Consider the following 18,201-nt stretch of genomic DNA (forward strand, 5'->3'; position numbering starts at 1 on the left):
TGCTTTTAATATAACAGTACTAGCAAATTATTTTTAAAGTGGGAAAAAAGAGCCCCTAAGAAAAAAATATTGGCCAACTGCACAGCTAGTAAATTCTTGCTCAGTGCTACCTAGTTAGTCTGCCTATTAGAATAAAATCAAGGAACCAGAAACCATATGTTAAACTTTACATAATCCAGAAGTTTTTAATCTACATGATTATTCATCCACATAACTCCTTACTACAGAATCTAATCCTTAAAGAATATGTTCTTCTAAGCGTGTCTTAATCAATAACTGGCCCAGGTAAAGAGACAGTCCTTGGGCAGTGTTTCTTGAACAAGTCTGTGTAAGCACAGAAGGGCTCTACACTTGAGTGGTCCAGAAAACAGTGGTTGATAATGCACAATTAGTAACACAACTTATAATTAATAACAGTTTCAACAATATTCTGAGGATGAGTCACATTATTGTAACTCAGCATGTTTCCTATTACATTCAGTTTTTCCCTGAAGAGCATTCCAGTTATTTGCAAAACTTCTATTCTACTGTAACAATAGCACACTCATAGGAAATAGGTTTAGGATTCTGAAAACACCACCTGCACTTTCAAGATTAAATCTGTTTTATTATCACCAAGAACTACAGAGCTGAAAAAGTTTCGGTGGCCTCATGGATATGGCAGAAGAACGTATCTTTATCTGTCTCTGCTAAGCCACTGATCTTTGTGGTGTGTAGAACGTATGTGTACCAGTGCCGCTAGGTCTGAGACCTGCTAGTGGCACCATACTGCCAAGTGGAGCATGTGCCCAGTTTCTCCTTGTGTTCTCACTTGAGGACAGAAGGGTGCAGTTACCTCACCTCTCCCTCAGTTGGCAACAAGAGAAAAATTAAGTTGCACATGCAGACAGGGTGCAGAATGCTGATGTGCATATTCATTTCAAACATTTATTACAGATGTACCTGGCCAACTTTTCTCTTCCAAACAGCAGTGCACATGTTCTGCTCTAAACGCTTCCAAGCAATTTTCCTTTGTGCCATCTGAACTTTTAGTCTGCAGAGACCGCAAATGAAAACCTAATTCACCAAAGTCTATGTCAAATTAGGAAGCCTGAACTATGGAAAAGTTTTGAGAAGACAGTAAGACAAGACTGAACGAAAAATTCATTCAAAAATAGAAACTAAGGACAAAAAAAATCCAGGACAGGAAGTGTTCGGCTAACGTAGCGTATATTCTTTTAGAAGGAGGTATGTTGGCTAGAGGATAGGAATTTCTTATATAAGCTGTAAACCCAACTGTAAATCTCCATATCTGGTAATATTAGTTGAGTGAATTTCCAGCAGCATCTCTAGCAACTGATAAGGAACTTTTCACTCAGGAGTACTCCTTATGATTTCAAATTCTTCCTCGGGTAGGAGAATTTGCAAAAAAGGCATCTAATGATTACAAATTCTATTAAGACAAATATGATAATTTCTAATCTGCTTCTGAATGGTGGCTGTCAAAAAAAGAACCAGTTACTTCAATTCTTTAGCGAGAAATTGTTTTGAGCATCCAATGACATAAACTTCAAAGAATTCAGGATACAGCATATTAAAAGAAGGAAAAAGCTATAGTCTAGTCTTTAGGAAGGCTTGTGGTAGTGCCTGCTGACCTTTTTACAGATGCATAACATAGAAACCAGCATCTGCTGCAAATCTTTTGAGAACTCAAGAAGCACTTTGTTCACTGGGGAGCACCAGGGACAGATGTTTGCAGGACAGCCAATATTAGTTAACAGTGTGATTGTCCTGCCCCATTGCTACTTGCATTGCCAAAATCAAGTCCGTTATACTCATTAACATTCAAATCCTCAGACAAAGGAAATAACTGAAATCTCTGGTAGCTCCTGGAAAGAAGGCAGAAATATGATCAAGCGTTCTGTCCAGCATCTCCCCTGACACATCTCCTCCCTTGAAACATCTCAGAGGAGCATCTATTCCAGTGGTGGCAGAAACAGAATTCCCTTTCTAGTTGAGCAGATAGTGAAGACCTGAATCTCTGTAAGATGGAAGCAAGTTTTGTGGGATATTCTGTGGATTCCTGCAGTAGCCAAGATTGTTACAATATACAGAAGACCAGCTAGGTGGCTGCCACAGACAATAAGCTCTCGATAGAGTTTCTAATTAGGGAACCTAACAGTACCTGTCCCTAGGAACACACTGAGGGGGGTAGGGGGGAAGGGATTGCAACATTTACGATTTCTCACAGGCTCATCACATCCTATCTTCTAAAACAGAAGATGGCATAACAACCACTCTGAAAAGGAAAGTAGTTCGGATAAATTTAAAGTAGGACTAGCAAAAAAGGAGCAGTTTGAGAGATACCTGGAACAATTCCAAAGCTAGGTACTTGTCTGCTACCAACTTATGTCACTACATCACTATGTTAGAGGCCTAGTTAGGTATAGAAACTGAGATAGTAATAGGCCATTAGCTCATACCTGAGCAGCAGGTAAATGATACCATGCAATGGAATAACTGACCAGATCTTTGGCTGCTACCAACACATGAGGCATAGGCACAGCTATGAGTTTGCAATGCTTCTTTCTTGGAAGAAGCTGCACGTAAAGACCCAAGCAGTACCAAGAATACCAAGAAGGAATTCATTTTCATTACATTGTGCGAATTTGGCATTAAAGTTAACAGGACTCAAACCGCAATGATAGCTTTGATGGTATCTATGCCCAAGGTAAAAATACCGATCACATTGGTAGGAAAACTGTCATACTTGAAAGACACTTCTCTGTAGCAAAAAAAAAGAAAACTGCATTTGCCTTTAGAAGACTTCTGTCACTCACAGTATGATCTGGAGGAGGGAAATACCTCTGCTCTCCACAAAGCCCTTTCACAGGGAAGCCAGAAAGACAAGTTTCTGTGCAACAGAATCACCAATAGCTGTGGAAGGATACAAAAGGTATTTAGTAAATACTCTCTTGGGTGCATCCCCTTAGAGGTATATACAACAGAGGATTGACAGATCAAACCTGTGTCCTTCATATGTCCCTTAGCTATACAAGGGCAACAGGATCACTCTCAGCAGTAACTGATTGTAGGTGCATTGCTGAAATTTGGAGCCATTACAAGATTACAAGCAAAAATTCCACAAGAAGTGTAAGAAGCCAAAAAGCGCAGTTAGTTTTTCTTAAGAAAACTACAAACCTTATTCTCAATATAATTAAGAAATATGATCTACCAAGGAGAGAAACAGTTATCTGCTGAGAAAAAAAAGTTCTGATTCATACTGCAGGAGAGCTACTCCCTTGTGATCTTTGCCAGAAACAGAAAGAAAAGCAAGCAGCTTCCTCTGCCTAAGTCAGTACCAGAAACAAAATCTGCTGAGTACAGAGGGTCATTTGTGAAGACAGTCACTCAAGGACCTATGGATCCAATCCACAGCCATTACAACAGTAAGAAATCAAAGTGAAAACTGCAGACCGCCACAGAAACTGAGACAAGCTGCCTGGATATTAAGTCGCCTCAATCCAAAACAGCTTCCAAACCCATACTATCTTGATCTTTTAGGTGTAGCAGAAAATCTCCATCCTACCTTTGTTTCTCTTTGAAGGGGTTGGTATAGGCATGCCAGAGCAATCAGCACTAGTTTATGACCTGGACTCTTCTTCCCTGAATTACCATACTGTGCTCTGTAAAGTGAGCAAAGGAACCAAGCGCTGAGGAATGTTTGTATGATTGTACTCCACAGATATATATAATTTGAGAAAAACATCAAACGGTCCCTAGCTGACTGTCATGAATCAAGACAAGGGAATCAGGTAGCTTTTCTTTCCCTATGTGGGGGTGTTAGAACAGCTACAGGGGTCTGCACTTCCAAGACCTTTCTCTTCTGCAAGGGAGGTCTTCATCTTCCTCCAAAAAGAGGTATTTCAGACAGTCATCTAGGGGTAGGAAGAGACTTTCTCATGACTTCTCTGAGCAGCATTCCCCCACCTTGGACAGAAGGGCTCAGAGAGAATCTAGATACAAACTGACTCTACCCAGTTGGGTCAAATTCCAGCAGAAACTGGGAAAGAGCAACCTCTTACCAGGTTCTCCTTGCTGCTGTCAGAGTTGGAAGGAGAGGGCTGAGCAGGAAGATTCCTTCGCCCTTAGATACAATGATTTAAAGTACACCTCCTTGCATTTGGAAAGAATGGAGTTGCGAGTCCCAGAGCTGCCTTTGCCAACCCTAGCAGATTTTACTGCCACCTAAGACAGCACGTCCTGCATTGCGTTCAGAAAGTTTGGTGAGAAGAATATGTGCTAGTAGTCTGTACTCGGCTGTTGAGTCTTGAAATTGGCTGCAGAAGAGATATTATACAACTAGGATGTTTTCCCTACCCTCTTCTAATGAGTTACATGTGTTTTCATAATACAACACTTTGGCATTTCACAGGAAGGACCTTTTCACGGTATTCCAAGTTTATTCCACATGTCTTTATGTTTCACTAATAGTAATCTATAAATAGATTTCTAATTAGGGTTGCCATCCAATGAATCATAGAAGTCACTCTTATCAACTGTTTGAAAAATAAGGAGATCTGCCTTCCATTCACTTCTTTTCCATAAGTGACTTTTCTTATATGTGAGTTAAGCAATAAAATTTACCATAATCATTGTTAACAGGAATACAAAGGTCACAGACTCTTATGTATTGCAGATAAATAAATTGGAGATAAATACAGTGATCACATCTTAACAGAATTATGAATAATTCTGAGTTGCAAGGGAACAAACCTAATTAATATGTTTCATTATATCTCATAACAAAAAGGCAAAAGTAAGTGCTGAAATAAAGCAATGTCCTTCTATATTTAGACTTTTAATAAAGGACATGTTGGAAGCCTAAAGGAATCTAAAGGAAAAAGCAGCTTTAGGGCATCAGAATTTTTGGCTGAATCAACCATCACAGTTGTAGAAAACTAAAGATGCAAGCATTTAATGATTGGAGATATTTAAAAAAAAAAAAAAAAAAAAGCAAAATATATAAAGCCCGAAATACAAGCTGTGAATTAAGAAAAAACCCTCAGTTAATGAACTATGGCATAAAATATTAATATATAGTACTCAAATAAAAATCACCCTCCCTTGGAGCTTTGAGTTCAGCTCACTGTAAGCATCTTAATTTTATGTGGCATTTTGAGTTTAAACCCTCCCTGCACACATTGGATGTACATGAAATATGTACAGATAAACCAGGGCCACTGAAAAAGTTGGGATGGAACAGTCAGTAATACTTATGTCTGGTATTTTAATCATTCACTGGAAAATAAAAGTCAATCACAATGGATTCAGCATTTCAATAGCTCTATTGTCTGCAAGAACTGCACTATCAATTTAATATGCCATGTAGCAAAGTTGTCAGAAGGACGGCTTTGATTGTACAAGCGTCTCAGTGTGCCTCTGTTGAAGCCGAATGCTTTTTATGTTGTCGCCCCCTCCCCCAAAACAAGTTTAGCTCTCATTCATATTAGATGTCACAGACCCCCATTAAACCATATTTACATCTGTGTAAACTACAAGATTGCACTGTCTAGTTAGCATTCAGGCTACCTTTAGCATTATATCATAATTCAAGCCAATTTAAAAGCTCTCAGGTTTTGGGTTTTTTCATGCTGTCATCCCCACCATTAAGGCACCATTTCACAGTTGAGCTAAGCCTGTAACACACAAACACACACACGCGCGCACACACACACACACACGCATCCCCCAAGAAAAGGAAGTTTGAAAGTTATGCCCCTTACTTTTTATAACAGGAGCCATAGGATAGGTTCCCCTCTGCAGAAACATAGGGCTGCTAGAGGAGGCTTAGCCTGGGCCATGAGGATTTATGCTGGTGCTCACATGGAACAGAATCAAGGGAGGCAGAAAAACACTAATACTCCTCCTCCAGCTAAGGCACTGCTGCGGGTCACTTAGTGGAAGAAAAAGTCTCAGTGCTATGAAGCAGAGCAGATGCTCTGCAGTGGGCAATCCTCCTGCATAGCCAATTAGGATGCAGATATTCCAAATAAAACACCCGTTGTGAGCATAAAGCGGGACTGAACCAGCATCAACCCCTCATGAGGTATTCATGAGACACCTCAAGGAGGGATGAATTTCAGACTGTAGTAAGTCTCAGATCCATCAACTGCTTCCTCTTTCTAGCAGAGGGAATTTTAAGTCATTCAATTCTTTTAGAAGGAATTACTGGACATATGGGAGTGGAGAGGGATGAAAGATCATCAGTCACATGCTTTAGGACTGACCTCTTCAATCCCTGCTCATTTTCTTGGGTCAGTTAATGGCACTGCCCAAGGAAGGTAAAGGGGTCAGGGAATATGAGGCCTTCCTTTCTCTGACCCTTGACCCACAAACTGTTAATCTCCCTCAATTATCGGTCACTTAAGATAGCAAACCTCTTGAATGTTGAAGTTATCTTATTTTTCTCTCAAACATGGTATTTAAAGAGAAAGAATATTTTTCAGAAGAACGGCCCTTCTACCACTGTTCCCTGACAACACCGTACGACAACTTAATTTGCCCTTTGGTAGTGTTGTTCTAGACTCCACCAGTTCATCCTGCATACAGGTCAACTGTATAGCTGAAGTCACTTACTTCCAGTGAATGCTATCCAGCGGGCATATTTAGTAGCTTCTCTTCGCCAGTGGGAAGCCACCAGCAAACCACATGTGACAGTTAGTGAAATGATTCCCATAATGATGAAAAATAATGTAGTGACCCACTCAGGAGGCAGCCGTGGAGGAATACAGGTCCTGTCACGTCCATGGATGGTTTGACACTGTCGCACAAGGCCAACTGTGAGAGCACCTGAAAATACATAGCAGAGAGGCAAATAAACTTTCAAAACCCTCTCTGAGGGGTGCTCAATGGCAAACCAAAACTCAGCATTGTCCAAAAACGGGATTCTTTCTTTGATCAGCCTCAGTAGGCCTTTCAAACACAGAGGATAAGAGCAGCATGCTTTTAAACATGTATCTTTAGGTTACAGAATCACAGAATAATTGAGGTTGCAAGGGACCTCTAGAGATTATCTGGTCCAACCCCCTGCTGAAGCAGGGCCAGCTAAAGCAGGTTGCCCAAGACCACATCCAGGCGGCTTTTGAATATCTCCAAGGATGGAGACTCCACAGCTTCTCTGGACAACCTTTTCTAATGTTCAACCACCTTTACAGTAAAGCGTTTTCTTATGTTCAAGTGGAATTTCCAGTGTTTCAGTTTGTGTCCGTCATCTCTTGTCCTGTCACTGGGCACCACTGAGAAGAGTCTGGCCCCATCCTCTTTATACCTTCCCATCAGATATTTATAAACATTGATAAGGACCCCCCGAGCCATCTGTTCTCCAGGCTAAACAGTCCTAGCTCTCTCAACCTCTCCCCATATGAGAGGTGCTCCAGTCCTTTAATCATCTTTGTGGCCCTTCTCTGGATCTCAGCCCAGTGAACCCATGTCTTTCTTGTACTGGGGAGCCCAGATTTGGACCACAGCACTCCAGATGTATACAAGCTTGTACACTTGCACAAGCTGAAGTGAGATGGCTACAAGCTGTACTTGGCTCTTAAGTGGCATTCCAGGTCTAACCAGAGGAATAAAGTTTGCCTAAAAAGCCTGCCAGTATCAGCTACAGTGGTAAGTGGGCTGTAGGTAGGATCATTTCCTCATGCATGCAAGAAGAAACACTTTTGTCATCTAACAAAAGCACATAGGAAGGAAAATGAACTGAAAGAGCCCTCCAATGGACTGCAGCACCCTAAAATGCTTTTAATTGTCTAATGCTTTTTTACCCCTCATCTGTAAATACAGCTTTAATCCACAAAGCCCTGCAGCGGACTTTGCATTTTTATCACACTTGGATTTTAAATACATTTTTCAAAAATATACCTCTTGACAGAGTCTTTAAGCGTCTTTCTATGCAAGAGACTTAGGTCAATTCGTTTGACAGCTAACAAGAGTCACCAAACACACAAACTGGGATATCTACATTACTAGTGGAAAAGGTCGCAGAGAACAGGTGAGACTGTTATAGGAACAATAATGTTTTGTCACAGCGGCAGTCTACCAGAAAAGCAAACCAAAATAATTTTAAAATTGTAGTTGATTCCTCCAGTAGCAAATTGGAAGGCCACTAATGGGCTGAGTGTAAGACACATCACAACATGCAGAATTTTGTAAGCAGCACAATATGAGATATTTCCTGTTAAATCCAAATAGTTCTGACTTAAAATCCAATTTAGCGTTTTCAAGACTCTTAAAAAAAGCTCTTAATAGGCTTTAATAGTGAAGTTATCTTTATTTGGTAAATTTTAACACCAAATTAACATGAAATATTAAAATTGTTTTTTACAGTGTCTCTTAAACAATAAGTTACGTATTTCTCAATTTTGTCCCCTTTTCTAAATCTTTGTCTGAAATAATCACAACTGCCCTTTATCTAAATTAGAAGTAAAAATCACAAGTGGATAATATTAAAATGAACATCATGTTCCATAAATTATTGTAAATAAATATTGTTACAGTTGAACTGTTTAAAATAGGGAAAACTTAGAAATATTATTACAATGAGACTTGGAAACTGAGGTTGGTTCAGCATGTTTTTTGGAGGGAGAAACAACTGTCATACTTTTTATCTTCTTTTTTGAAAAAAACATGAAACAAAAAAGTAAGCCAATAGTCAAAAGGGTCTTAGCAAGTCTTAGTATGGCTGTCCTAGGACCTTGGAGCCAGTTTCTGCAAGTGTACAGGTCCTGTTGGCTTTTACCTTGGCAATGAACACCAGCAGAATCAGTTTGTGAGCCCAGGATCACTATGTTAGGAGGCAGAATACCATGTTATGTTAGATCTAGTGCTTCTAGCACACTCCTAGAGGAGGTGAAGAACCAAGAGCAAAAATGTTAAGGAATCAATTCTTTTGAAAGCTTTCTGTAACCTTTGTTTAGGCTCAACATTTTTAGCTCTATTCAAATACGCCCCTTTAATTACATATTCATCAGCAGAAAGATTCAGAGATGAATTTTCAACTACAAACTTAAGCAAAAACCTTAGGAAAAAAAGGTGTCAGTTACAAAACTGACAATTATAAAACCACAAAACTGGCAGTTTCTATTCAAGATATACATCAATCAGACCATTGCTCTACACCAGGATTACAGAGCACTCAGCCAGAATTACACAGGTAATCTTGCAGAGCTCGCATACCTGTACAGTACCCAGTTTCACATGAATTGCTTCTCAGGTTCTTTTTTGTAGCCTATAATGTTTTAGTTTTACATTAACTGCAAGATAGAGGGGAGTTGTGCCTATGTCCTTACAAGTCGATATCCCTGAAACACACACGTTGCAGAACCTTATCCAAAATGCTAAGTAGTTTCTTGTAGTTTTGAGATGAAGAGCCATCCACTGCAGTATCATAGATCGTAGAACAGGAAATTAATCCCAATCACTCTGCAAGACAAGGATTGAGACACAATTTTGCTATACTTCTAGCAAAAGTCAGCATTGCCTAAACTGCAGTTCTAAACTAAAAAATGACTTCATAAATGTTACATCATGTGCTCAACAAATCTGTTCCCTGGATTCAGGGACCTCTTCTGAATTCAGTGATAATAACGCACTTAGTACACTTTAACTTTGGCAAAATCAACACTGCTAAGAACCACTGTGCTGGATTCTATTCCATTTTGTGTATTAACAAAATTGTTTCTTTCCTTCCAATTAGGCACATACCTGCACATCCACCATAAGCAACGTGGTCACCAAGAGCCTTACTTTGGACTGCAAAACAGTTACTATAGGTGAGGCTGCATTAGAAAGAGACAACTAACTCATCTTTCAGAATTCAGATGCAGCCTACTGAACTCCATGTATATAAAAGACATTTTTCTAGTGAAATGAGCACATTTGACAAGTCAGATACAGAGGGGACCAAAGCTAAGCCCTGTAGTGCCATATTTAGAGAAGAACTCCATTTTGAACTGTTGTTGTTCAGAGCCAGCGTTTTGCTGTCAAGCTACTCTTCCAAAGGCTAATTTTCTCCCAAAAAACACAACTAAAAAAAAAAAAAGAGAACAGGTTAAACCTCCGAATTGTGAGCACCAGGGTAGCATTTATTTTGAAGACGCAAAGCTAATTGTAAGGAACCACTCAGAGCAAGATCTCCCGGATGGTTAAGTACATCACTTCTGGTGCCTGAGTGTGATGTTCCAACCTTTTTCTTTTTTTATTTTTTAAATAGATTTTCAAAGCATCAGCAAATAAAATTCACGATCTACTATTTTGGAGGAACAGTACAGAACTTTACTTCATAGTTTAGCTTTTGCTAACACATACTTAGTACCATCTCTTAAGCATTCTTCCTGATTGCAAAATTGAAGTAGATACACTATTCAGGGATTTGAACCCTGAGTCTGCGGACTCTTCGGAGATAGCAGGAGGGCAGACAAAAGTTTGTAGACTATTTCTAAAGGTTGCTCAAAGGTGAAACAAGCTCATTAGGTATTCATAAGTTTAGTTTAAGTTCAAGCTTAATTCTCTACACAGGGTTACCTTGCTTGTATACCACTGCTGTGTACATAAAGTGACCTGTAAGGAAATTAAACTTCATAGCTTGCTCCCGTAGTGACAAACCTGCTGTTGAACGCAGACTTCAGCAGAAGACTGGACCCGTAGCGAATCAACCCCTGAGGCCACAGAACCTCATGTGAGCCAGCTAGAATCGCTCAGCCAGACAGACTCATACCTACACACACATACCCTCTGGTTCCACAAGTAAGGCTGTTCTTTGGCGTGGAAAAAGAGTCCTTATTTGCCACAGAATTCAAAAGAGTGGGTTTATGTGTTTATCTTGGTCCATCTCCAAAGCAAGGACGCAAACAGTTGCTGGACAGTTGCCAACAAACTAATCTGGTATAGCCTCATATAGGCTTAGCCTTATCTAGTCTATCAGTGAATGGAGGGACAGACGTACTGAATGGAATACAGTTTCCTTCCACCTGTAGCTAGAGTACCGATTGTCCATCTCAAGGCAGTCATCAAGTCCCATTCCAGCCTTAGGTAGAAAAAAAAATTCAGTCATTCCCTCAGAGTAATTCCAGCATAATCACTGGAAACCTAAGCACGTAACACAGGTATAGAACAAAGAGCATACTTAATGCTAGTAGATTAGGCAGCTCAGAAATGGATACACTCTGTAGCCCTCAAATATGTACAGCGCAGTAACCATGCCTGCTCATCCTCCACCTCCTGATGCCAGTAATGCACAGCCGTCAGGAGCTATGAGGACAACCTGGGGACAGAGGGCTGCTCCGTTTCTCTCGTATGGTTCTCCCTCCTTAGCTTCTGAGCCTGGCATCCATGCAGGTCAGTAGGGCCAGTGCTAGAGGTGACTAGGATATGTATTTATAATCGCTAAAAATGAGATTCAGCCTTGATCAAAACAGAGGACACTGCACTGAGCAAATGTCAGTGAAGCGCCCTTAGTCTTCTCCAATAAATGTATTCCCTGAAGTACCAGTGGATTTCAAACACGTGTAACAACCTTTCAGTAGTGACAGTGTAACTCTTTCCAGGACTCCAGTCTATACCAGTGAAAGACTGCAGGATCCAGTTCCTATGCTACCTCATGCCACTCCTCCAGACCACCAGTAACGCTCATTTTCTGACACCGAGTATTTCTACTAATACTACCTCCAGAATCACTTCTAAAAACACTCTTTACAGCTGCACTAAAATGGGGGACCACCGCCTTTAACGATTAAGTTTCACAAAATAATTTAGGCAAAGAGGGGAATCAAAAGCAAAGGCAGGCCGGGACGCATCGCCTCCCTCGGCGGACCCACTGGTCCCAGTCCAGCCCGGTGGGGCTGTGCCACCCGCCTCCTGTTTCCTAGGAAACCGCAGAGCCACCGAGGAGGAAGCACGCACTACGCCGGAGAGGAGAGAAACAAAGATTGCCGCAGCCCTTTCACTCCCCCACCTCTCCCATCACTTCTGAATTATTTAGAGTGGCACACTGGTACCACGGTCGGAAGGCAGTGGCACAGAAACAGCTATTCAGATGTTGTTTGTTTGTCTATTCTTTGATTTCCAAAGCACGCAGAGTCAAGAGCGTGCCAGACGGACACAGACGTGCGACTGCCTTGAAGAGCTTACAGTATACAAAGAAATAATTAATATGGTAAAAGCACAATGCAGTGAACAAGGTGGGGCTCAAACATCAGAAGGACGCAAAGCTCAGCAGCTGTGCACAGGGCTGTCGCATGAACACACAAGCCAAGCCCTCAGACCGCTCTTCCTCATAGCAGCTCGGGGTACCTGTCCCTCCTCTGTCCTCCCCTGCTGTCTCCACTTTGAAATGTCTTCATTCTTTCCCCTCATTCTAGAGAAAATGGGTGTGAATGCATCTGCAATCCTTCATATTCCTTGACCACAGCTTCCTCACTTTTACCTTCCGTACGTCAACCACATCCTTGGCCAAATGCTTATTGCTAACATCAGATAAATATTACTTGCTGCTATGCCTAGTAAGGAGGTTAAAACATCCAACTGCTACTCCCTTCAGCCCTCCCTGTCCCGCAGTGCTCAGGAGATGGTTTGCTTATGCTAGGAATCTGTGATCACCAGACAATTTCTTCTCGAAAAAGGTACTTTTCTTCAGTGTGCAGTGGACTTGTTAAATTATCTTCGCTAAGCAAAGAGCACAGTTTTGGGGGACTTTTTTCCTAATGTGGTGTTGGTGAGGTAAATCTTAGAGCATTGCCAGCGTGGCAAGGACACCAATAAGTTTTATATGTTTCAGTAATGAATACAGTACATGGAGCTACGTTATTTGGGCGGGCACTCTAAAACTTTCATAGCTGCTGGTTAGGTAACAGTCACATGCCAGAGAACCACAAATGTAAGGTAAGGGCTGCTTCATTAAACCATTCCCTGTAACTCTTACTGGGCCACAGGCAAGGACAGGAGGAGAGGAAGTTGTTCCTGGAAACTTTCTAAGTTCTATCCAATTAATAAAGCTAAATGGAAAAAGGTCTAGGTCCATCTAAGAGAAGGAACAGACTGTAACAGAATGCATAGCTGTAGCTTGCTACTCGATCAGAAGGGAAACGTTGAAGGTCTAAGGAAATGCAGTGATTTGATCATGGCAGACTAATTGCCTAAATTAACGTTAAGGACAACCATCAAGTTGACTTTGGCCACCTTGCCTTTAACATGTCTGCTGCTCCTTGCCTGCAACCAAGCGAGTGAAGCATAGCCGAGGAATTCCTGAGAGGAACAAACAACAGAGTAAGGTAAGAATAGTTCCAACATAACTGCCCGTAACACCAAATAAGGAGGATGTATTTCCAAGAAAAGTTTTCAGCGTCATCCAAGGAATTTGGCAGTTTCTTAAGTTAGATGTTTCCTAGCCTTACATATGGAATTTATTTTCCTGCAATGGGCAACTTAAAATGATGTTACCATGCAGGGGGTGAAGAGGGAAAGACTTTTTTAGGTTTATTTGTGTGTGTTTTGTTTTGGGGGAAGTTTCCATGAATTCTATATTCAGGGTATGAGCTCCCTGGAAACAGAGCAGTCTACTTCTGTCTCTCCCAAAATCCAGAGAACTGACACTGCAGATCCGTCCCTGCCATAGCCTAGGAGGTTACTCCAGGCTGCATAGAGCTAGTTTTACTTATTTCAGTGTAAAATCCAGGCACAATTCAGGCCCCATAACCTCTGCTTTGAGGCGATTAGTCATGCTTCTAAGTAAGCTATGCAGAAGGTTAGCAAAGAAGCTATGCTTTTGCAGGATATGCACCCACTCTGGCAGGAGGAAAAGATACAGTTGGTTTGTGAAGAACTTCAGAAGTGGAGGAAAGAACGAACACCACCACTGGGGAAGATCTCAATTCTAAAAGGTATGGTAGATGTTGCAGTAGTCAAACAGAACTATTGGGTCTCTGTATGTTAGGTCCCACCCAACGATATCCACAGGCATAGCTCACAGAATTTCTGTGCATCTCAAAATGATCACAATTAGAGTTTTTTTTAAAAGGAAATATAGTTAATCTTCATCTAATTTTTAGACTATTGACCCATTAAGGCAAATTTAAAATGCTTACAGCCTAAAATAATCTCGGAGAACAGCACATACAAGCAATTATCTGCAGTTAAGTAACTGTAAGCCAGTCAAACAACACTCTTCTTCCCTGCACTTTTTTTGCTTAGGTCGACGCTATAGGACAGCATAATATCTAGATTACTTAAATAGCTATAACGGACATATAAAAGGACCAAAATATAAGATAGGATCAGTTGCCAGTTTCCAGTCAAGTATGAGAATATCATACCTGTTCTTCTATCAAGAATACTGTTCTTATATGAAGAATTAGTTCATTTGTGGGGAAAGGGAGGGGGGGACAGTTTGACTAGATGCCATTTAGCACTTACGCCTCTAAAATAACTTCGAGGTTACCATGCAAGTACCGTATTCAGGATGTGGCATGACAAATTGATTCTTTTACTGCGGATGTTTTAGTGTGTTGTTCAGTGAGACTAAGAGTCAACCAAGTTCAGACTTGCTGGAAAAAAAAGATTTATGAATCTTTAAGGATGATCTAGATAAAGGCTTAAAAAAGCAACAGAGGATTAACTGCAAAGACAGGGAAAATACAGGAGTCCAAAAGAAAGGGATTCTGAATGATTATGTTTCCTGTCCTTCATATCCCAGATCTTAACTTTTCTGGAACTCATTCTGATTTGTTTTTTGAATTATCTATTTTGAATTACTGTAACCCTGGACCAAAAGCCTGGGAATTTCTCACTTTGAAGCAGACCAGTATCATTTTATTAAGTGACCAGAGGCAAGATCAATTCATATGCCCATTAGATTTTTGTCATTAAGAAAAGAAAAAAAAGCACCTAAAAAGTATGTATAGAATGTTAAAAAAAAAAATCAGATTTAATAAAGACTTCAGATTATTTGCAAAATCCTTCCTATATCTGGGATGCATCTATTCAAGAATAAGTCAAATCAAATCTAAATTGCAAGACAGCATGTTTTTATATGCTGCTATTCCTCTCCTACTCTGTTTATTCCCTTCTCTGAAATCAGAATGCCCTCTCCCATTCAAGCCACCTTTGAAATGCACCATTCCTCTTGCACTAAAGATGGAAAGCACGTGCCTTTTTTTGATGGACTGAGTGAGTTTCTTTAAAATACTTATATTGGCAATAATAGATAAGGAAACGCCTCTAACTTCACACACAGCTTATGGTAGCAATGACAAGCCTATTAACTGAACTCTATTTAACAATCTAATGCCCAGACAACTTGATTTAGTGTACCAATTTTGGAACTCTTAGAGACAACTCCAAAGCTCATTGACTTTTTAAAAGAAGAATCCTCATCTTTAAAAGCCAACTTCATTGTTAAAGGGTTGTGGTACATTAGCAGAAAAGCCTGCCTTGCTGCTGAAGACCATCTGGTGCCTGAGTTGTCTCAAAAGTTTTCAATTCAGTACTTGCAGTATTCCTAATTCAGACCAAATCCCAACCTCCACAAAAACCACAGTTTTCTCCCTCCCTCCCCCCACCAAAAAAGGGGGTGGGGAGAGAAAGAAAAAAATCAGAGGCTACAAACTGGGTAAGAGCCTTCTGACTTACATGTATTAGAAACATTTATTACTACAGATGACAATCATTATGATATGGGCTGTGACCTATTTAAATCACAGACATTGGGGCCAATAAGAAACAATTATTATTTATTTCTGGATTCCAACATGCAAGATTTCCAGTATCATGCTTTAAAAAAAATAAGTAAGTACAGAGAGAGCAAGAGAGAGAACGAGAGCGAGAGAGATGGACCACCACACGTTGAAAGAGTTATCCGCAGGCAACAACGTGGGAACAGCTCTCCTGAGGACATAACAAAGGCTCTGTGTGTTCTCGCATATCAGAGCCAAGAAATTTGCCCACGCTGAAGGTGTTCTTCCCTACTTCAGGAGACAGCATTAATTAGATGTTGGTAAACAGGACCTCTAATTTAAAGTTTCATCCTTCTGGTGGTTTATTTTCCAACACTGTAAACATTTTCACAATAGGATAGCGCTGTCAGTGAGGACTAGAATCCTTGCAGCTACTGAAGTGGCAATGCCCTGGAAAAAAAGATTTTTTTGTTTTTTTAAATTTAAACAAACTTAAAAGCAAACAAAAAACTCCAGTTATTTACCATTTTCCCCCAACCAAAAAAAGAGCTATTCAAAGTTGACAGAACTCTGTGCCAAAAAAAAAAAACCCAAAAATCAAAAGCAGTATAAATATTTAAAAGTGATTTTTCTAGTCAGCTACACCAGTTTTCTACCGTATGTTCAGTAGAAAGCCAGAAGCTGTGACACCTACAGCTGTTCTGCCATTTAACATCTGATGAGCTTGTGTTCTTTTTAACAGAGTTATATTTGGCTTCAGACGGAGCTGTAAAATGATAGCTCTCCATCGACCGCCCCGTACAGTCCTAGCGCAGCCTTCTCCGAAGCACTCTGCTCATCGCCTTGCGACCGTGACGCTCGCGGGCGGGCTCTTCACGGCCGGAGGTTTTGGCCATGGCAGCACCGCCGTCTCCTGCAGCAGCAGCGCTCATGGCAGCACCAGCAGCGATGCTGAAACTCCCGATCTTCACGTTTTAGTGCATCTCCTTCCACATAGGAAGTCCTGTCTCATATTGGCCTGTCCATGGGTTGGCAACAACGGGGTCTCAGGGACATTTGTTTTTAACTTCCTCTTGCATATCTAAATGTATTATTTCATCAAGTCATTTGATTTTTGGATTTATAGATGTCCCAGCTGATCAGGACAGATGCACCAAAAAACAAAATTCACACCAAGTAAAGCATCCGATTGTTCTCTCTGTCTTTATTCATGAAGAGGGAATATCTGTCAGCCTTCCTGTTTACAATCTGAAGCCGTTTCTCCCGACTGGTGACAAGAGCATTCAAGGGGAGAGAAAAAAATCCAGGTTCTGATTCTGCCCTCAAAATTGCTTGTGCTTTCTATCAAATGACTGCAGAATTCAAGAGGAATAAGGATCATCTTCCTGTCAGCCCTAACTGTTGTGCTTTGTGCTGGCCTCAGTTTGTGTCAGACGTGCTCCAAGGACACCCACTGATCTGGCTCCTCTACCCTTATGAATCCCCCAGTGGCCTTAGGTGAAAAGAGAAGCGTCAGAACACCTGTTGGCTTTTATATGGTTACAAACATATTTGCAGATTTTAGGTGGCTGCCTCTGCAAGCGCTCTGCCTAAACACACCTCATGTGCTTGAATACTTCCTTACAGCTGAGCCTAAATTTCTCCTGGTCCACTACAGAGAACAAATTTTAGGCTCAGGTTGCCGTGGAGTACAATGGATCTTGTTAAATAACAAAATACTCAAAAAAGCAAATGAAGTGTAGTAACAATTTGGAGGCAATGTTTCAAATCATGCAACTCATGGCAGGATTGTATTTACAGCAGTCTGAGGAGATGGGCAAAGCAAAGCTGTAGGTAGGATTAATAAACCAACTATTATAATTGGAGAAGCACAGTACATTTTTGGTCTTGCAAGCCCTTCCTTGGGCACACAAGTTTCCTCCACTCTACAAAAAGACAACTGTGTCTACATGTCTGCTAGACTTGCTTTACTCTGTAAGGCATCTTGGCCAATTAAAGAACGGCAGCTAAACGTCCCAAGACAGTTTTTCATAGCAACTTGAGTAATATTTCAAGCAGAATAAAACCTGACCTTAGCTTTTATTCCTAAAGGCACTCTTCAATGGTTGCCAAAATGGTGTATGACACGCTTGTAACAACTGGCAACACAGGTTAAACTACACGTTAAATAGGAATTGGGTACAGGTCCAAGGAATTTATTATCTGCAAGTAATGCTTCATGTTTTGCAAGACAGACTGATGCACAGCTTAACTACATACAACCTGCCCTTGAGAACAGCCACCACATAGTTTCCTAGCTGATTAACATTTTAAGTCCCTCCCACTATAGACAGTGCAAACATTTCATGCAAATTAATGTTTCTTCCTCTGCAGTGCTAATTCTCAAAAGTAGGCATTTACCCATTGTTCCCATCACAACAAAAGCATTAAAATCAAAGAAGAGGAGGAAGTCAGGGAGCACATTCAGAAGTCATCCTAAAGTTGTATTTTGTTA

The 18,201-nt window shown here is 40.7% G+C and overlaps 1 protein-coding gene across 1 annotated transcript in view; it reads right to left on the reverse strand.

Annotated features, from left to right (window-relative positions):
* MOSMO (modulator of smoothened) overlaps nucleotides 1-18,201 on the reverse strand; it is a 35,383-nt gene that overhangs the window by 6,196 nt on the left and 10,986 nt on the right. Inside the window, exon 2 of the mRNA XM_068908664.1 lies at nucleotides 6,619-6,831. Within this exon, the coding sequence (XP_068764765.1) occupies nucleotides 6,619-6,831 (213 nt within the window). The remainder of the gene's footprint in view (nucleotides 1-6,618; nucleotides 6,832-18,201) is intronic.

Source organism: Struthio camelus, chromosome 15 (assembly GCF_040807025.1).
Source record: "Struthio camelus isolate bStrCam1 chromosome 15, bStrCam1.hap1, whole genome shotgun sequence".
Lineage (NCBI taxonomy): Eukaryota > Metazoa > Chordata > Aves > Struthioniformes > Struthionidae > Struthio > Struthio camelus.